The sequence below is a fragment of the Musca domestica genome, unplaced genomic scaffold (genome assembly GCF_030504385.1).
Source record: "Musca domestica strain aabys unplaced genomic scaffold, Musca_domestica.polishedcontigs.V.1.1 1, whole genome shotgun sequence".
In the NCBI taxonomy this organism is placed as follows: domain Eukaryota; kingdom Metazoa; phylum Arthropoda; class Insecta; order Diptera; family Muscidae; genus Musca; species Musca domestica.
This window is the reverse complement of record NW_026712114.1, coordinates 25,531,259-25,553,688: the sequence shown is the minus strand read 5'-3', so window position 1 is coordinate 25,553,688 and position 22,430 is coordinate 25,531,259. Positions and strand designations below refer to the sequence as shown.

The 22,430-nt window shown below is 33.8% G+C and overlaps 2 protein-coding genes across 5 annotated transcripts in view; one reads left to right on the top strand and one right to left on the bottom strand.

Moving 5' to 3' along the window:
• Positions 1–22,430, top strand: part of LOC101891253 (protein toll) — a 311,410-nt gene that overhangs the window by 243,225 nt on the left and 45,755 nt on the right. The gene's annotated exons all lie outside the window — the stretch shown is intronic.
• Positions 21,552–22,430, bottom strand: part of LOC101896481 (cation-independent mannose-6-phosphate receptor) — a 208,480-nt gene continuing 207,601 nt past the window's right edge. Inside the window, exons 16-17 of the mRNA XM_059121128.1 lie at positions 22,280–22,410; positions 21,552–22,140 (exon numbers count right to left, since the gene is read on the bottom strand). Of these exons, the coding sequence (XP_058977111.1) occupies positions 22,057–22,140; positions 22,280–22,410 (215 nt within the window). The 3' untranslated portion in view covers positions 21,552–22,056. The remainder of the gene's footprint in view (positions 22,141–22,279; positions 22,411–22,430) is intronic.

Here is a 22,430-nt window from a genome sequence, read left to right as displayed (position 1 = left end):
TTCAAAGGGTCTGTTTTTCTCTAGTAGAGTTTCAGAAATTATTTCAGTTATAGAATTCCTTCCTCAGAAAACCTGAATAAGATTGTCTCTATATCAATAAACGATTTAAATAGAATTTTACTTTAGTCCTCCCCTTTTATCTAGTTGTAAATATTCATCTACGCCAGAAACAATATCTGTACTTAATTTAATTTCCCGACCTAATCACTTTCATTTGCCCTCCCTACTATCTGTCGTCCGATAATAATGTGCAAATTTTCCAAAATCAACAGCCGGCGTTTCGCTCATTTACATCTTATGAACAATGCCGTTCATTATCCGAACGGATGTCATCGTTCCAGCAGCAATCGTATGTGGAAGGCACATGGCACATGGACAGAGTCTTTTTATGCAAATGCTTCTTTATTTACAGCGCATAGGCGGACTAAGTGGTCGTTGGTTGGCAGCGATTGAATTCTTCTTAACCATTTCGTCGCAATAACTGTGAAGAGACGAACGAAGTGTGCCACCATATATGGAGAACACCCAGAGTAGTGGGGCAGCAAAACTCGTATGAAACTATCCCCCAAACGCCACACATCATTCCCAACGAACTCTTTATGCATCATTGACAGACAAATGCTTTTCATTTGTTTTTCTTTCTTTCATTCCCCCGCATCGCCATCCATTGCATTGATCTACTGCATGGAAAATCGTTGGACCCAATAACCATCCCTGCGATATACTCAATCTCAGCTCCACAGTCATGTGGTTGCATGCCGCCGCTACGCCATTGCCATCATCGGTAATCATCTTCAATTGAAATTGCAATACGGCGTTAACTTCAAACTTGTGCTGGTGCTGGTGCTGATGTTGTCGTTGTTGTTTTTTGTTCCCTCGCTTTTAGTCGTGCTCGTTTGTTTTGCCGCGGCGTTGGCGGCGGCTCATGATTCACATTCAGCAGTGAAGTGCATAAAGTCATTGTTGCAGCTGCCAGCAGCTACTCCTTATGAAAGTGTTCAATGTAGCGCATACAATTTCAAGTGTTTTCCTATCATCATGCCACATGTGAGTGTGGGAATGTGTGTGGATGTGTGTGTGTGTATGTAATCGGTATACGAGGAAAAGGCAATAGGCTCGTAGATTTTAAGAGTCTACTTTTTTCCAGAATTATCCTAGTATGGCATAGTGCTTTTACCATTATGAACCGCCTTCCATTTGAATGCCAAAGATTTTCATGGCTGACAAGCCTAGTAATTTGAAATGAAAATGCTGCAAGCCACAACAGCAACGGGTCATTGGATGGGGATAAGGAAATTTTTATGGAAGTAAAGAAGCTATTATGGGAATGAATAAATTCAAAGGGCTTAAAATAGTCTTCTATTTACCTATACTGAGACTTCTCTGTACATAGAGGACCTACTAAAGATTTTCTATTTGAATAGGCCTATTGAGAGTCTTCTATATCTGGAAGACCTGTTGAGGATCTTCTATACTTACAAAACCTCTTGACGGTCTCCTTCACATAAAAGACATCTTGATGGTGTTTTACTCACAGAATACCCCTTGACGGTCTTTGGTACATAGAGCCATTGATGGTCTTCTTAACATAGAAGACCTTTTATGCAAAGAAGACTCTTTTTAGAGTCTTCGGTATATAGAAGATCCATTAATGGTCTTCTAAACATAGAAGACCTCTTGAGGGAAGACTCCTTGATGGTCTTCTATCTCTAGCAAAGCACTTGAGAGTCTTTTAAACCAAGAAATCGCCTTGACCTATAGAAGGTCTTCTATCCATAGAAGACCTGTAGGTGGTCTTCTATCCATAGAAGACCTGTTGAAGGTCTTCTATCTTTAGAAGACCTGTAGAAGGTTTTCTATCCATAAAAGTCCTGTGGAAGGTCTTCTACCCATAGAAAGTTCTTCCATCCATAGAAGACCTATGCAAGGGTCTTCTATCCACAGAAACCTGTAGAAGGTATTCTACCCATAGAGGACCTATGAAAGGTATCCCACCGATAGAAGACCTATGCAGAAAGTCTTCTATGCATAGAAGACCTGTTGAAGGTCTTCTATCCATAGAAACCTGTAGAAGGTATTCTATCCATAGAAGACCTGTAGGAGGTCTTCCATCCATAGAAGATCTGTAGAAGATCTTCCACCCATAGAAGACCTGTAGAAGGCATTTTCTCCATAGACGACCTGTAGAATGTATTCTATCCCTAGAAGACCTGTAGAATGTCTTCTATCCATAGAGAACCTATGAAAGGTCTTCCATACATAGAAGACCTATTTAATGTGTTCTATCCATAAAAGATCTTTAAAAGACCTGTAGAAGGTGTTCTATCCATAAAAGATCTGTAGAAGGTCTTCTATCTTTAGAAGACCTGTAGAAGGTTTCCTATCCATAAAAGTTCTATAGAAGGTCTTCCATCCATGGAAGATCTATGAAAGGTCTCCCACCGATAGAAGACTTATGCAGAAAGTCTTCTATCCATAGAAGACCTGTTGAAGGTTTTCTGTCCATAGAAGACCTGTAGAAGGTCTTCTATCCATAGAAGACCTGTAGAAGGTCTTCCGTCCATAGAAGACCTGTAGAAGGTTTCTATCCGGAGAAGACCTGTAGAAGGCCTTATATCCATATATGACCTTTGGAAGGTCTTCTATCCATAGAAGACCTTTAGCGACCTGTATCTTCCATTCATAGACCTGAAAATCTTTTACCATTGGAACACTGTAAAAAACTTTCAATTCCCAAAAGAGCTACACTTTTCACTTGCCTCCGGCTATACTTTTTTTCCCTTCATAATTCAAAGAACTTTCCCAGTTACGAGGATGCCGTTGCCTGACATGCTGCCATGCCTAGCTACGTTGGTTAACTTGGTTGGAAGACTTTAAAAGGGTTTCACTTTGCCTGACATGCTGCCATGCCTAGCTACGTTGGTTAACTTGGTTGGAAGACTTTAAAAGGGTTTCACTTTGATGATGACGATGACGACGATGATGGCTGGTGTCTGGATCAATGCATCATCCATCGTTCATTAAATGTAATGAAGACAGTCTTGTTCGCTCCTCATCGTCATATCGTCGTAGATGCTGATTGCTTCTGTTTTTACGTTTCTCCATTTCCTTGGGTTTGGTGGAAATCTGTTCATAATTGCAAAGTTTTTAGGCGCTACACCAACTGTTTTTGCAAAAGTACACTTCAGAGTACAAAACTTCCATGTGCCACATATGTATGGGTGTATGACGTTCAGCATATGTAAGAGCCGTTGAGTTTGGCGGTTTGGGTGGGAATTTTTATTTCTGATTAAAATTCAATTTTCTTTCTCCTCTTCATTATGGACGTACATGTGAGTGTGTGTGTGTGTGGGAAGCCATTGCTTCACTTTATAATGAATTTTGCTCATTTTCAGTTTCAATCAACGTAGTCAGTCATAGTCGCTGCACACACGCACACGTTGTATTCACGATACCACCACATTTTATCCGATTAATTTCTTTGCAAAAAGAATTATAAGCATCGCATTTTGCTTGTGGTATTTTATTGCGTTGCAAGTCTATTTTTGCGGCGATCACTCTTTCACGATACGATATTTATTTTAACTTGTAATTTTCTTCTTTTGTATGAGAATATATTTTGTGTAACCATAAGTTGGAGGTTGATTGGAGCATGTGTTTTGCGTTTACTTCCTATTTTGATATTGCTTTTAATAGAGCTACAATAGCTTTAAAATCTGATTACGCTTAAAATGGCTAGCAATGTTGAAGATCGTACATTTTTTTTCTTTTTTCGGTTAAACTGTGTATGAGTGGTATTTTTATATGGTCCTAGGATACCTTTTTGTTTGAAGTAGCGGTGTGGATTATGATATTAAATTTACCAGCTTGGTTTTTCCTCTTCAGTATTAAAACTTCAGACGGATATCAAAATATCAGACGATTTTTGGTGTTTTTTTTTTTTAATTTGATGAACTATTAGCGCTCCAAATAATATAAACTGCTGATTTGAGCCTGCTCTGAAACGAACCACTGCTGATATTCGATATTCTTAAAGAATTAAATTCAATTTAAATCCGATATAATCTTTGTAATAAATCTTACTGCAGAATTTTTGAAATTAGGTAGAACAGCATGTTTAAATATTTTGAAACTTTTAAAGTGAAGGTCCATAGTATGGTCTCCACATTATTGACCTTTCCAATTTAAAGTCAAATTGGGGGTTGTATACTTCTCGGTTCACGGTGGTATTTTACCAACCGAATAAGTGGTGGTATTTTACCAACCGAAATAATAAACCGAATTTCTTCGAACATTTTGGGTCAGAAGAAAAACAAAACAATCGTCCTCACATAATTGGTCAACTCGAATAAAAGTCGTAAACAAGTCTTTTAAATAGCATTGAGTTCGAAATTGGAAAAATTGATTTGTTAAACCCCCTAACCAAAAAATTTGAAGGTCTTTTTAATATCTATTTATTTTTCTTTTTCAAGGAGCAACAATTTTGGACCTTTCTCAAAAATTCGCTTTGACTCTTAAGATTTTTTACCAGGACCTCCTGACATAATTGAATACACAAGTCGAAGTCGTTAAAATGTCTACCAAAATAAATCGAAGAATTCGAAGAAATTTTGGGTCAGAAGAAAAGCATAACAATGGTCCTCACATAATTGGTCAACTCGAATCAAAGTCGTAAAAAAGTCTTTTAAATTGCATTGAGTTCGAAAATCGAAAAATTGATTTGTTAAACCCCCTAACCAAAAAGGTCTTTTTAATATTTATTTTTTCTTTTTCAAAGAGCAACAATTTTAACTTTTTTCAAAAATTCGCTTTGTCTTCTTAAGATTTTTTTTTTTACCAGGACCTCCTGATATAATTAACCATTTCAAATCAAAATCATACACGAGTCTATTTTAGGAATATAATATAAAAGCTCTCAGAGACCTCCTGACCAAAAATTGTGGATTTTTGAGAACTTTATTTTGAGCAGCTGAAGGTGAAAGTTCTGGAATTTTTTAAGATTTTTCAAAGACCTCCTGCTTTAATTGACCACCTCGAGTGCAAGTTGTAAAAACAAGTTCGACAATTATGATGTCTTAAAAAATATTTTAAGAGGTCCTCCAAATATTGAGAATTTTTCTTCAAATACCTCTTGACTAAAATTGTGGATTTATTATAAAAATGTTGTCAGAAATGATGAGAAGTCGTGGATTATTTAAGAATATTCTTGAGAGTTCGTGAATTTTAAAGAAAAATCTTTAATGAACTCGCATATAGTTTGAAAGGTCTTTCTGGTCAGGATTCATGGATTTCTTAAGATTTTCTTTCCTGCACCTGGATTTTTTTGACAGTTTTTCTTAAGGACGTCCTGACCAAAAAATATAGATATATTAAAAAATATTTTGAACCCATATTTTACGAGGTCCTCTTGGCCTAGTATCGCGGATTTTTAAATTTAAACGACTTCGAAAATAAGAATATATTTTAGAAGGTCTTTCAGGACATGAATAATGGTTTTCATTACGCTATTTTTCAAAGACCCCCTAGCTTTTTGAGCATTTTTTTCAAGCATCATCTGGACAAACATTCACATTTTTTTTAAGGAAAATGACATATTCTTCCTAGCAAAGGGTCGTGGATTTAAAAAAAAAAAACTTTCATGGATTTCCGCATCAATAATCTGTAATTCTTTTCAATGACCTTTTATTAAAAGAATCTTTTTTTATTTGTTTCTGAACCTTTCGACCGAAAGGTTCGGATATTTTTAGGAATATGTTGACAAAAGAACTTACGTTACTCTTCACTTTTCTCGTAAAATATGTATATTTTAAATGCCTTCAGGTATAGAAGAATCGTGATTTTTTGAGAATAGTATTTAAAAGGACCTTTGTGACTATAATCGTGAATCTTTTCAGAAAATTGTTTTCAAAGAAATTTTGATATTTTACAGACATTTTTAATGACCTCTTGATCGATCAAAAGTTGTGGATTTGATTAGAATTTTTTTGAACAAAATCTACCTACCAAATATCCCAGATTTTTAGAGAAAAGGTTCTCCGCTTCAAAAATGGAGAATTTTTTTGAAAATCTTTCTAATTTCTGAACGTCTACCCGACCAAAAATCGAAGATTTTTACGAAAACTTTTTTGAAATGAAGAAAAAAACGACAAAATATGGATTAAAAGTAAATTTTTAATGAGCATAATTTTATTCAAGGACCTCTGGACCAAAATTTTTTAAGGAAATTGTGAAAGGAACTCCTAAACAAAAATCTTGCGTTATTTAGAATATTTTATACACGGTGTGGAAGACCAAAAATTTTTTATTTAAAAAATATCATTTAAGGACTGTCCGATGTAAACAGATCATGGATCTTAAATTCGTCTTTGTAAAAGAATCATGTATTGTTTACGATTTCTTCAATGGAATCTGATCCAAAAATTGGCATTTTATTAAGCTTTTTTGTTGAATGCCTCTAAAAGACTACCTGGCACAAAATTGTGGAAAAAAGTTGTTTATTTCATCCGACGATACATTGGCTATTTTCCAATCTATTTCAACTGTTTTTTTTTTCAATTCAAGAATTCTGGAGACTATGCCGGACTTTACTGGGATAGTATATGGCTATCCATATATTTTGTAAATGTATTTTTTTTTCCTGAAACCTTTGTCATTTTGAAAATTATTGACCACCAAGCAATGCTTAGGCACAAGAGTTGTAACATCACATTTTTAAAATAAATTAAATTTAAATAAAAACTCTCTTCTTTAATTTAATTTAAGCAATTCACAAGCATTTGACATTTGTATAAACACAAATTTTTGAAAAATTTTGTTCACAATTCTTTTATTTTACAATTTTTTTTTCTATTCATTTTGAAAACAAAATAGTTTCAGCTTTTTCTCCATTCCATTTTAAAAGTATGTTTGTTATGTTTGAACTTAAGTGCCGACATTCTTTGAATGGTTTATGTGTTGCACAGCAAAAGTTCTTTGCTGAAGTATCATAAATCATAAATGCAACATTTGCCATTGCTGCAGCTACAGCAGCAGCAACTGCACCCGCCTCTAAGTGCTGATAGTGTGACTGTTAGTTTTTTTCTTTGATGATCCTACGACCTCTTTGTTGCAGTTAGCAGTTAAATGCACGCAAAGTTCTCTTCTGGACTTACACTAAGTATGGTCTGTTTAACCTAATCCGCCTTCTCTTGAGATAAAAAGGCAAAGGAAAAAGAAAAGACGGGAACAACAGCAACAAGTCATGGGTATTCATTAATTTCCCGAACATGTCACATGGAAAGGCAGACAGTATCTGCAGTTCTTTGTCGGAATATTAAGATTTTTTATTATTATTTTTCTTTTTGGATTTTACAAGATTCCCAGAATATATTTGCGAAAAAACGGATTCTTGATCTGGTTTTTCTTCGCCATAAATCATTTAAAAGAGATAAGTATATGAATATAATGTTTTTTTTTTTTTTTTTTGAAATTTTTAATAATTCTTATCTCAATTTTATATTTATATTGTCACTCTCCCTTTTTCCGTAAGCATATACTTTTGTATAAATATAACATTTACAATTGTTAATTTTATTAATACGACTATCGCCAAACTGTGAAGAAAACAAAATTTGGTTGCGAACTCAAGAAAATCATACAAAGTAATTTTGTTCTATAGAACGAAATCCCTACGAGCAAACTTTAGTGTTAGAAATTATATATAGTGTAAGGTAAGTTCCAAAAAAGAACAAATATTGAAACAATTGAAATAAGAATTTGAAAATGAAATATTGAACTTGTTTTTTTTCATGAAACAAAGTTATGGCAAATCTCAAGGAGGAATAAGCTGACACATAAAACTCTCGAACATTTCACTTTGGAAATTACGAAATTTTTCCACAAATATTATCAGCAAAATGTGGAGAAAATTTAATTTTATTTTTTTTTTTAATTTAAAACAAGTAAAAAACAGCTAAATTCGGCCTGGCCGTACTTTTAATATCTTTCACCATTTGGAATGAACTTAAATTTTTTCCAAAAAAATTCCAAAAACTACCACTAAAACGACAACTGTTATATAGAAACTAGACGAAGACGTGGACCTGCTTACAAAATTTTTTGCCATATACTGTAGTACCCATAACGCACTTTAAATACGAAATTTCTTACAATTCCTGTGAATAATATAATTCCTAATATATATATATAATAATTCCTCATGAAAATACCCGCTTAGGAACTGAACCTGCCTACTGCTAAACTATGCATGTACCGGGTGAGATGAAAAAACTGCAACCAACTTCAGACTGCTGTCATTTTCAAGTCACTCATCCGACAGATGTTAAAATTATTCCATTGACAGCTCATTATATTGTTTACAAGCGTACAAAAACATTTTGGTGAGAATTTTCCAGAAAAAAAGTTATTCGTGATGGAATTCAAGCGTGATAGTGTGATTTCTTTATATTTGGCTGAAAACCACATGTGGCTATCGCTAGAGTACTCCAGCATTTAAATGTGAATAAATCTATTGTGTCTCGTACTATCGCTCATTGCCGTGATACTGGTAGCGTAGCCCAATGTCAAGGAAGTGGACGGAATAAAACAGTAACATCAGCAGAAATGGTTCGAAAAGTAAAGAAGCGACTTGATCGAAATGGCTCGTGAGCTGCAGATATCGCAATATTTCATTCGGCAAATATTGAAAAACGAGCCCCGGTACACCGCAACAGAAAGAAAATAGACTCAAAACAGCTAAAGAGTTTCTTTGCTTGGCCGAAAGTGGTAAACTGCGCAATTTGAAATTCTCCGATGAGAAAACATTCGATGTCCAGCAGTTTTTAAACAAACAAAAAAATTATGGTGTTTACTTACCAAAGAGGTCTGCCGATAAGGTGCACCTTCGGTTGGCCACCAGAAACCAAGCGTAGGCCATGGTGATAGGGTGGGCCGACATAATAGTCGATGGTCGCTTAATCGACCATGGCATCAGAATAAATGCCGAATATTATCGCGAAAATATTCTGGAGGGTGTATTAAAGCCTTGGGCACGCACGCAAACATTTTGGCCGTAGACCTTGGATATTCCAACAGGACTCAGCACCATCGCACTCAGGACGCGCCACCCAAGAATGGTTACAGAATGAGGTTCCTCGCTTCATTTCCAGCGCACAATGGCCACCAAAATCTCCAGATACCAATACGTTGGACGATTCTGTCTGAAGTATTTTGGAAAGCAAGGTTGGCACTAAAAAATACCAAAGTGTCGATCACCTCAAGCAAGCGCTACGCCGGGAATGGGCCAAAATACCGCAGAGCATCGTGTGACGGTTTCATTAGCTATTTGAAGGTCACAATTCGTGCCAAAGGTGACCAATTCGAACAAATCAAAACTTATTCTTTGATGCTATTTACGACATTTTTGGCTTTCATTCAATAAAATTAAAAAAAAATCTAAAAATTATGTCGTTTGACTTTGTTGCAGTTTTTTTTATCTCACCCTGTATGCAACATTTTAGCCTTCTATCTCAATTCGTTCGAAAGATAGTGTGATTACAACAGACAGACGGACATCGTTGGAGGGTCTATTAAAAATATTTCGAGAGGTTAAAAGCGGAATAACAAAATTTATTTATAGAAAATTTGGTTATAGACAATTTTTCAGTACATATCATTGCGCAAAATCTGCTAGTGATAGGTTCATATGTACCAAATAGCTTCTATAAAAAGAAATATTTTTTCAAAATGTCCGGATTGTCATCCAATATATTTTGGCCAGTGTTTGCCAATTGAGATCAGTAGTTATTCGTTGGTCAAAAATAAATCGAATCTAAAGTAATTATTTTTTTGTGCCAAAAGATGAACACCCTCTATAGCCGTAGATTTTTTGTTATAAAAATATCATTACCGAATAAATCATGTTTTTTTTTATTTTATGTTATCAATAAGGACTTACTAACCCCATATTCTAACATTAACATGTGATAAAAAATATTTTTTTTTGTCAAAACTGAAACCAAATATATATAATTGTTAATTCATTAGTTTGGAATAAGAAAAAAACATAACTCATAACTCATTACTTTTTCAGCTACTTGTAATGCAAAATGAATGCTGTTGCATTTACTTGCTGTGCAGAAAGCTACCCACGGACTTTTGTTTATTTAATCGCCAGATCTTGCTTTGCATGGAAATTGTTGTCAACTCCCGCTTTGCATTGCAAATTGTTACCATTTATTCTATGCAGTTATTCTTGTTATTTCTTTTACTTTGCTTCATGCATCAACTATTCTTTTTTCTCCACTTAGAAGTTTGAGAAATAATGCTGCATCCAACCTTATTAATTATTCGCCTTCTTTATAATATTACAATGAAAGTTTCTTAATTGTTTTAAAAAGTTCAAACGTTATTTTTTACAAGTGTTCTAATTTTATTCCCATTTTTTATGTCTTTCTAGGTATGTTGAAGTGTTTACCCCCCTTAAGGGTTTATGTAAAGTGGATTGGGTAAGAAGTTTATTAGTTTAGTTAAATAAAATACAAGCCACTGAAATGCTAAAATTTAGCAAGTAAAAATGCAGCTGGCCGAACTTTTAAGACCCTCCAGCATTTTGAAGGAACTTCAAAAATTTCCAAAAAAAATTCCGTCGAAAAATACCGCTCAACGGAAACCCGTTATATGAGCTATAATTTTTTTGTCATTGGCTGTACTTCTCATTTGAAACAATTCCGATGAATAATGCCGCTAATAACATCAAAATACCAAATGAAGTCAGGTGCAGTTATATCTGGGCTATATGATGACGTGGACCTACATGGACAATTTTCCATCATCGGTTGTATTACCAATTAGGAGCTTCAAATACGAAATTTGAAACAATTCCGGTGAATAATGTCCTTAAAAAATCATAATAATTGGGGCTATGTGAACCTGCATACGTAATTTTTGTCATAGGCTGTAGTACCCATTAGGAACTTTACATTCGAAAATTGAAACAATTCTGGTAAAAAGTCTTTAAAATTATCCAAATAGCAAATATCGGGTGTTGCCGTTGTATTGAGGCTATACGATATCGTCGACCTATATAGGGTGAGATAAAAAGACAGCAACAAAGTCAAACGCCATAATTTTTACATTTTTTTTTTTTTTAATTTTATTGAATGAAAGCAAAAAATATCGGAAATAGCATCAAATTTTTGAATAAGTTTAGATTTGTTCGAATTGGTCACCTTTGGCACAAATTATGGCCTTCACAAGGCCAATGAAACCGTCACATCCTGCCCGAATGTTGCTCTGCGGTATTTTGGCCCATTCCCGGCGAAGAGCTTGCTAGAGGTGATTGACACTTTGGTATTTTTTAGTGCAAACCTTGCTTTCCAAAATACTCCAGACACAATAGTCCAACTGATTGGTATCCGGAGATTATGGTGGCCATTGTGGGCTCGAAATGAAGCGAGGAACCTCATTTTGGAACCATTCTTGGGTGGCGCGTGCTGAGTGCGATGGTGCTGAGACCTGTTGGAATGTCCAAGGTCTGTGGTCAAAATGTTTGCGTGCCCAAGGGTTTAATACACCCTAAAGAATATTTTCGCGATAATATTCGACATTTATTCTGATGTCACGGTCGATTAATACGAGCGGAGGGCGACCATCGGCTGTTATGGCGGCCCACACCATCACCATGGCCGGCGCTTGAGTTGTGGTGGCCAACCGAAGGTGCACATTTTCAGCTGACCTCTTTGGGAAGTAAACACTATAATTTTGTTTGTTTACAAACTGCTGGACAACGAATGTTTTCTTATCGGAGAAAACCAAATTCACCAACTTTACCCCGAGCTCACTTTTCAATATTTGCCGAATGGAATTTCGGCCACAGCGACGCGGGTTTCGATCAAGTCGCTCTTTACTTTTCGAACTATTTCTGCTGATGTTGACGATGATGACGGTAACAAGCGATGGTACGAGACACAAAAGATTTATTCACATTTTAGAGTGGAGTGCTTTAACGATAGCCACTTGGGGTTTTCCAGCCAAATATAAAGAAATCACACTATCACGCTTGAATTCCATCACGAATAACTTTTTTTCTGGAAAATTCTCACCAAAATGCTTTTATACGCTGTTGGGCGATGGATTTAGTAATGACAGCAGTCTGAAGTTGGTTGCCGTTTTTTAATTTCGCACTGTATGGCATGTAAATCTAGCTCTAGAATTTTGGAAAAAAAAGGATTCGCAGTATTTTTAAGAAGTGATGTCCAATAATGCCCCCAGTCCATAAACAGCAGCAAAGTGTATCTTTTTTGATCTTCACTGTAAAATCGGCAATTCTGCTTATTTAAGTATCCATTGAACCAAGAATGAGCTTCGCTTCCGAACGTTCGTACAAAAAAAATTCTCAACAGAGAACGCATTTTTATGCCCTCGGCCATATAGCTACAGAGGGTATATACAATTTGATACGTCAAAACGTGCCTAGTTGAATAATTATAACCCTTATAAAATGTGATGTAAGAATCCGATTGTCTTAAAATGTCACACATCCTAATATTTTCTGTTAAGATAAAATATATCGCTCCACTCCTTCAGGTACATCCCCCACAAAAGTTCGAAATTTTGAATAAAAAATTAACAATATTGGCCCATTACTTCAGGACCCATTGCATAGAAGGTTAACAATTTGAATAATCATAACACAAGGCAAAATATATTTTAATAATCGAACATTTACTGAGGGTATTCATCTGTCGGCTAAACCGAGAGATAATTGTTAACTTGTTATAATAAAATTCAATGATGAAAAAATAAAAGCTAAAAAATCAATCTTCACATACATCTATATCCATTAGAAATCTGACAGTCAACATTCAGCACTATTAGACAAAGAAACAATATTAAGAAAGTTTTATTTGCACATGTACTCGAGAAAGATTTTATTTCATAAGCAAGAATTTCATATACATACACACACATACATACGAAATTGTTAATTTATTAACAAACTTTGGTTCAATTTTTATCTCTCAAATGGCTTTTGCATTTAAATAATAGTGCTTTTAGTGACCCAATACTCAGAAATTCTTTGACCCAAGTTCGGTAAAAAAACGCAAATAACTTTTTTAAGCAATTATTGATGTTGGTTGATGGTTTGTTTCTCTGAAAGCAATTTATCTCACATAAGCCACAGAGTTGGGCAAAGAAGACAAAATCAAAAACATCCTGTGTTGGTGATGGTGTTGCCCGTCGATGCTGCCGCCCCTTCAGGCAGTCGATGAGACAAATTGCCATTTTTTCCAATGAAATACGCACGAACATCTATTGAATGCTGATAGCCAGTCAGCCAATACCATATTCAGGACATTCCGCAGTCGAATGGCATTCTTTTTGTTTTTAATTTTAACGAAGAATGTTGTCCTGTTTTCCTCCGGCACCTCCACCTGCCACACTCTCAACGAAGATGTGGTCTGAACATTATTAGATTTTGCGTGTTTTCAGAGCAGGCCAGAGGATTATTTTCATTATGTAGACATGATTGCATTGCTTTGCCGAGGACACGTTTTTTGTATTCGATGACTGAAAAGAATGCTTTCCTTTGGTATAGGTTGAAAATGGAAGTAATTTAATATGATGACCTTTTAATAAGGAATGAAGGCATATCTCTCTATACATATTTTATGATGAAAGTTATTCGATGTAATTATGAAGTATTTTGCTCACAATTTTTATAATTATTTTTGGAAATGTTAGAGTTTTTAGGCGCTGTCTAATTAATTTTAATTGTGCTTTTTAACATATATTTTTAATTTAAGACAGAAATCAGTTGGCATTTTATCATCCCATTCCACAACCCCCTTTTAAAAACTTTATAACTCAATTTTGCTCCACCAAAATACATGTGTTCAGAAATATAGCACAACTTTTCGCAAATTCTTTATATCAATGTATATGTAATATGTAATCATGTCTGGCGACAGAATTGAGATAGAAGGCTAGAACTTTGATTATTGTCAGTGCCCAGGTCAAGCTCGTAATTTTTTAATGTTTATCCCTGTTTTGGGTCACATTTTTAACGGAACTTTTTAAAACTCGATAATTAGAGCTCTTGATAGGTTTTCGTGGCATGTATTCAGTATTTCCATGATTTTTAAAAGGAATTGTTAAAAAATTATTTGATGTTCGCATCTTAATTTTTTGTCAATATTCTGGGATTTCGGTATCTAATACCCACAAATGGTGAAGATTTTGAAAAAAAATCTCTGAAGAGGAAATTAGTTCCTTATTGTCCCAAACTTCACATATCCAACTATTTCTACCGAAATTAGGTGACGTGCGATAATGGAATGAAAAGGGTTTACTTCTTTCCATACAAACCTACAAAATTTTAAACAAGTAAGCAAAGGCTATAGTCGTGCGGGGCCGACCATGTGATACTACACTACAATATGTTCGAAGTCCCCTTATATCCAAATCCATTTTGGAAGATTTCGTTTTTGAAATAATGTCCAAGAGCCCCGCCCAGAGTCCAGAATTTGGGAAAAGTTGTGATATTTGAGGTCCATTTCACAGCTTAATGTAATACAATGGTCATCCAAAATGCTAGACTTCTTCCCTGTCTTTAACTCTCTTCCGCTGCGAAATTCCGTGTCGATTAGTTTCATTTGTGGCCTATAGAGCGACTACAAAATTAGAAAAAAATAATTTTTTTAGTCCATTTGCACCTCTAATTGTACATCTTAAGAATAGTAGGCTTTAATTCTGACACTAACCCTATCCCCATGCCAAATTTCGTGAGGATCAGACGATAATTGCTACATGCATATAATACCCTCAAAATGTAGTGTTGAAGGGTGTAAACATTTAGAAAATTTACAATTCAAAATTGTAAGTCAAATTGAAAAATCGCATGCGATAAAAAATATGACAAGAATTGAAAAAAAATGGAACAAAAAATATTCACATTTTTACTGGTATATTTTTCCGCGATTTTCTTAGATTTTCTGCTTTTCTGGCAAAAGGTCATTCCGAATTGATGGGAATTGTGAAAATGGTCAGAAGTGATGTTTTAATGTATTTGTGATTTGGCTGGTGATTGAAAATATTCGCGGTTTAGTGGAAATTTTCCTATTTTCTTACATAAAAGTTAGGGTCTATTTTACCCGCTAATTATTGTCCGATGGCCACCCAAATTGGAAGGTTTCTGCCCATTCTTAAACTCCAACTCCATGTAAATTTTCGCGGTGACCTATAGACCAACTGCAAAAAATATCGTGCGATCATCTCCAAAAATAAAAGGATTCTATTCTGACCATAACCCCACCTCCATTTTCAATTTTGTGAGGATCGGTTCATAATTGCGACCCGTAGCTTGATTACAAATTAACATGGACAGACGGACAGAAAGACGTACGGACATACATAGCTAGATCGACTCATCTCGGCGAGATAGGAAGATCCATATATACTTTCCTATGTGGGAAACCAATATTTCGAGGTGTTACATAATTTTTATCCCAATCAATCTTATAATACCCCCAACACATAGTGTTGTAGGGTATAAAAATCCTTAACATTTTAAAGGATTTCCTCACAAAATTTCACTATTTTTTAAGAATATTTGTTAATAATATTTGTTAAGGACATCCTAGTAAATATTAACGCGTTTAAAAAAAAGTGTAAGAAATTTATACCCCAAAATCCTTGAAAATTTAGGAACGAATTTAAATGACTTTTTACCGAAAAAATTTGAATTTTAAAGAGCGATTATTGTAAGGTCTTCCTAGCAAAAAGTCATGATTTAGATCTAAGCATTTGTTTTTTGAGAAATATATGAAAATTTTCGTTTTTAAGGGGCTACTTTTTACACTCTCAGACTACATATGGGCTATATCATTTAAAACGGCTAAAACGTGCCCTTCGTTCTCTTTAGACCAAATACGGTTCAGGACATTTGAAGTTAATCTAGAGGTGTCCCTCCGTCTGTCCGCCTCGTAGTTGCGCACAATAACTGTCGAATGGAGTATCCGATTTGGTCCAAAACTTGGTATATCATAATATTATTATTTAACTTGGATCGAGTTCAGAGTTGGCAACAACGGTTCACTCCTTCTGGTACACAATTCCGGTGAACGTTGTACCTAAAATTGTCAAAATACCGAATAAAAGGATATATATACATACATGGGGGCTATACGAAGACCTGGACCTGCATAGACAATATTCTGTCATGGACTTTAAAATACAAATTTTTAAACAATCCCGGTAAATAATGTCGCTATAATCATCAAAATGCCGAATATATGAGGGAGGTGCTGTTATATGGAGGCTATAGATAATTTTCTTTCATAGACTTAAGTACCCATAGCGAACTTCAAATAAGAAATTTGAAACAATTCCGGTGATTATTGTATCTAAAATCGTCAAACATAGAAATCATCGAACTAAGAGAGGTACCGATATTTGGGGGCTATACGAAGACCTAAACAAGCATAAATAAATAGGAACTTCAAATATGAAATTTGAAACAATTTCGGTGAATAATGGCTCTAAAATCATCAAAATACCGTATATCGTGGGGTACCGTTGTAAGGGGGCTGTACGACATCGTGGACCTACATAGACAATTATCTTCCAGGGGGTAAAGTACTCTGAAGAAACTCCTTCAGTGGGTTTTCAGATAATTGCATTGAAAAATGTAGCTAAAATCATTAAACTACCGAATATCGGGGGTACCATCTTCGAACTTGACCTGCCTGCAGACAATAGACTGTGCTGTGCAAAATTTTAGCTACTCTAGCATAATTACAACAGACTGACGCATAGGGCTAAATTGTTTTAGAATATGTATATACCTCGATAGATCTAAAATTATTACTTCGATGAGTTACAACCCGAATGACGAACCTTATATACCCTCCATACTTTACATGGTGTAGATTATAAAAAGCTATGCTATTTTATTTTTCACAACAATAAATTGAGAATAATTTTAGAGATACTTAAATTGTATGTGGTTTCTGTAACAGTTCTCTGTAATGATTATTTTTCTGCAATAAACATCGAAATGTAAATACTTTCTTGCTCTGCAAACACACTTTCTCCAGTTGAAGTACACATTTCAATGGGGGGAAATATCTTCTTTATATTTTATACATTTGATTGATTCCTTATGGATTCAATCACACATTCAATGCGATTCCTTTGGTATTTTGTTAAAGTAAGGATTATTGTTATGCACAGACACTCTTTCATTTTTCTACTTTCATAACAAAAGTACATACCTATGGAATACTGTAATGAGTTTTGATAAAAAAAAGTCGTATACATATGTATCGTACCTCGTACCACGTACCTGGGGAATACTAAAGGGAATTACGATAAAGACATATAACACAGAGTTTCAGTATTACACGTATGGAAACCTAGAGTCAAAAGATTTTCTATATATATCCTGCATAACATGTTCTGGTACATTTTATTTAATTGAAATACTATTGACATTAATTTAATATTTTTTATCTTTTCATTATCACTACAATTATTTTTTTTTTTTTTTTTTTTTTTTTGATTTTCCATTTTAAATCAATTTTTTAAAATTTGTATAAAAAATTAAATTTTTAACTGTTTTTTTTTATAATCATCCCACCATGAAGGTTGCTCTGTTCTTTAATTCTCCATTATCTAAAATAATATTTTCATTGGCACAGCAATTATACGTGGCAATAACCATCGTACTCGTCATAACATATACCTACATACATATATATCCTCCTTTCCTTTCAATTTGTTATCCCTGGTAACCGCCAAGAAAACGCAAACACACTTGCCGTTTTTTTTTTTTTTGTATGTATGTCTCTACAAATATAAATATTCGTTAAAATATGAATGTATGTGTACTCACTCGTTTTGTATATGACTGAAAGAATTTGGTTCTTCAGAAAAATTGCAATTTACAAAATGGTTTTGAAATGGAAAAACAACAGCAACAGCAAAATAAACTAACCATAGTAACCATCACCATCCATACTTTTCAACTTTGAGAAATTCCCATCATACAAACATACATTGGTAAATATTTGTGCAACTGGTGATGTTTTTTTTTTTCGAAAAATTCCAATATTGGTAACAGACAGACCATGAATACCAAAAAATGTACTTGCTTTGGAAAAATGCTTGAAATGAAAAGCAGTTTAAAAAATATTTCATTCTGTAATTGAGGATGGATAAAATTTCCACTATTAAAAGTTTAATATATGAGCCTAGCAAGTACCCGCTACTTTGTAAGAGAAAAGTTCAACTTAAAATTTTGTTTAGTTCCATCAGTTTTTTTAGCCCTAAAAATGTACAATTTGTTTAAATTTACAAAAAAAAAAATCGCTTCATGCATCGTAGTACCTCTAGGCCAAAACTATTTGAACGTCTTTTCATAATAAATATTCAAATTCTAGAAACTAACAATTACCTCAACATCGGATTTCGAGATTCAAGCTCTATACATTCATCTTTGTACCATTTAGTACTTTTCGAATAATCATTGCACGCATCCCTAAACCTACTTCTTTCTCTCAACTACACACCAACAGTGGCCCACATATACAATTTCAGAATTCCAGATCAATCCAAAACCCAATCCCAAATTGATTACCACACCTTCCCCCTTAGACACCAACAGTGATACCTAATTTCATTTTGTGGCATTTTGCACTTTTCATATATTTATATTACGAATTTCCAAAACCACATCGCTCTCTCTCAACTACAGACACCAACAGTGACATCTATGTGAAATTTCATGACTTCAACTCTATTCCTTCACCCAATATCAAATTTAGTACTTTTCTTCGATTATAGTTTGTCCCATAGACCTGAAAATCAAATTTTGTGGTTTTTGCAAAGTATCAAATTTCAGTTCTATGCCTTCAACCAATAACAACTGAAGTGGTATTTAGTATATTTCGAAGAATTATAGTACGCATTTTCTAAGCTTTCATCCTTTTTCTAAACCTCATATACCAAATCAAATTTCGGGAATCTAGCTCTGTCCTTTCACCCGATACACAATTACGTAGCACTTATAACTTTTCGAACAACTATGGTACACATTTCCACAATCATCTGCATATCTCAATTTGAGACACCAACTAAGATCTCAAAATAAAATTTCGGGTTTCCAGCTCTTCACCCTTCACCCAACACCAATTTAGTAACAGTTAGTACTTTTCAAACAATGTACTATATATATTTCCAAAACAACCTCCATATCTTAACCACAGACACAAACAGTGAAATTTGTATCAAATTTCCGGATTTCGGCTCTATCCATTTACCCAATAAGAAATCCAGTAATATTTAGCACATTTCGAATAATTAAAGTATGCATTTTCAAAAACTTCTCCATATATCAATGCCAGATACCAACAGAGACCTCAAAATCAAATTTCTGGATTTCAGCTCTGTAATTTCTCCCATTACCAAATTTAGTAACTTTAGTACAATTATAGTACACGTATCCAAAACCAGTTATTTTTCCTAATGACAGACACCAACAGCGATATCCTCATCAAATTTCAGGATTTCACTTCCAACCAATACCAAACACATATTTTACAATTATCCCCCTTACCAAAATTTAGTACCATTATGTACACTTATAGTACGCATATCCAAAACCAGCTACTTCTGCAAACCACAAACATCAACAGATTTCAGCTCCATTCCTTCACATTATATCAAGTACTTTTCGTAATTTATAGCGCACAATTCCAGATACCAACAGAGACATCAATATCAAATTTGACGATTCCAAACCTATTCCTTCACCCAATACCAAATTTAGTACCATTTACTCATAAAATATGGTACGCATTTTCAAATCCCACATACTGATACCATAAGTAATTTAAATATCAAAGTTCAGAATTTTATTTCAATCTTCAGTATTTTTCGTACGATTTTCAAATTTTCAAAATTCCTGCTTTATCCGTTCAGCCTTAACTAAACTGTTCCAAATTTAGTACAGTTCGCACACTTAGTACACATTTCCAAAATCACATATATCAAACATATTTATATATCTCATACCAAATTTCAATTTGTTACATCTATCAGTTCACATAACAAGAAACGGTATCATTTTAGAAGTTTTTGGAACCATTTTGGAACTTTTTGTAACCTTAAAGTACGAATTTGCGAAAACCATACGGTAAATTTGTCCTGTACTCCATCAGTGACTCTCATTTCCACTCTTAGTACAGAAGTCAAAGCATTAAATTTTTAGTACTTTTCGTTCCCTTTTAGTATGAATTTCCTAAAACCCAGCCATATCACACGCATACACACCAAGACTGACCTTCGTACAAATTTACAAGATTCTACCGTCAGCCGTTTCGTCTGGACGTTGATTCTCAGTCAGTTATTTCGTTGGACTTTTACGTACTGGGTGAGATATATATAAAACTGCAACAAAGTCAAAGGATATAATTTTTTTTTACATTTTATTTTTTAATTTTATTGAATGCAAAAAATGTCTGAAATAGCATCAAATTTTAGAATAACTTCAGATTTGTTCGAATTGGTCACATTTGACACGAATTATGGCATTCAAACGGTCAATGAAACTGTCACACGCTGCCCAAATGTTGCTCTGTGTTATTTTGGCTCATTCCCGGTGAAGCGCTTGCTTTCAAAAATAGTCTAACATATGCCAACTGCCTTGGCGATTTTAGTCACATTTTCACAGGCCTTATGGAACTCTTAATAAGGTTCAGAAAATGTCAATACATATTTCTTACCTGCATTTAAAAAAAAGTACAAATATTTTCTCCTTTTTTATATGAATTCATTTTATTATTTTAAAAAATATATATATTAAGTACATTAGGCCCAGATTCAATTTCAAAATACATTGCAGTTATAATACAACTGGTGAAATTCTATCACAAATGAAAATAGTCTTTAAAAAAATACAATTAAAAATTAAGATCAGAAAATACATTTCATTAAGGAATCGTAAAACATAGTCTCATTCTCCAAAATAAGAAATTTAAATTAAAATCAATACTTTAAATATCTATAAATAAGTGCAAAATTACTTTCTTACAATTGATTGGTCTTTTTTTTGTTGGTGGCCTACAATTGTGGCCCGTTATCAAAACTAGTTTTACTGAATATTTCAAATAATAAAATTTTTAGATTACAAATTTTCATTGATTAGAATTAAAAAAAAAAAAAAACAAAATTATGGTGTTTCTTTATATAGATAAGTTAACTGTTATTAATTAAGGTAGATAGTGTCAAGCATACATAAATACATGCACGTATAAATATTTGTTGTTTCTTTTACATTTGGTATGCTCGTTTTTCTCTTGTTAGTTTTTGTTCACAGGGTGTGTCAAAAGGTAATGACAATAAAAAATGGCTTTTTGGGGCATTTAGTTATTGTGTACATAAAATATATATTGTAATACAATATAATATATATTAAATATTTTAATGATATATATTTTTTATATAATATATATAGTATTTAATATTATATATTTATTTTATACTATGTATTCTAAGTACATATGTAGTCTAGATTTTTGTAATGACCATTTTTTAATTTTTTTCTTAATATAATGTTTTAATGCCAGCCATTACATTTTGGAACACCCTGTACAGATCTTTGGTGTTTCATGTCTTTTTATTATTTTTATTTTTTTCCCTTTCGAAAACAAAATCGAAAATTAACCCAGTTAATGATTTTCAAAATATCAATAACAGGCTTCTCCAAAACTTTTCTACATTTTGCTTCATTATTTTCTTTGTGGTTTGTAAATATTCAGTTCATAGTTTTTTTTTATATTTTTACATACATACATTTTTTAATATTTTTATATAAATAATTTATTCAAAAATGTTTAAGCTCAATACTTTTTTATGTTGCAAATACCTTTAAAATGCTTTAGAAAAATATATAGGTTGTTGTCTTTTGAGTTGTTGTCACAAAAAGGTAAAATTTACACAGAGCATAGAAGACGAACGTTTTCGTTTTGGTGTAGGCGTGTCATCATCGTGTAGAAGAGAGAATTCTTTATCCTTCCCTTAAAGCAGCATATCTTCATCATCCGATTCGGTAAACTCGCCATTAGGATTTAACAGCAAACTGCCTTCTTCGCTATTGTTTACCTTTTGTTTTTGCAAAAAAGTTAAAAGAAAACAAAAAATTAAATGAAAGAATAACAAAAAGCTCAAAGATAATGAGTATAATGCCTAAATATGCCGAAGGCGGCAACGAAATTGTCCATCATGGCATGGCCATACTTACCCGTCTATATCTTACAGATGAAGTGGAGCGATTGAAGAAACGTCTCACCATATTACGGCGTTCCGGTGAAAAGGCAAACATACCCAGACAGGCCACGACAAATGTAACCGACAATATGGATGCCAAAATGACTGGAAAAAAGACAAACACA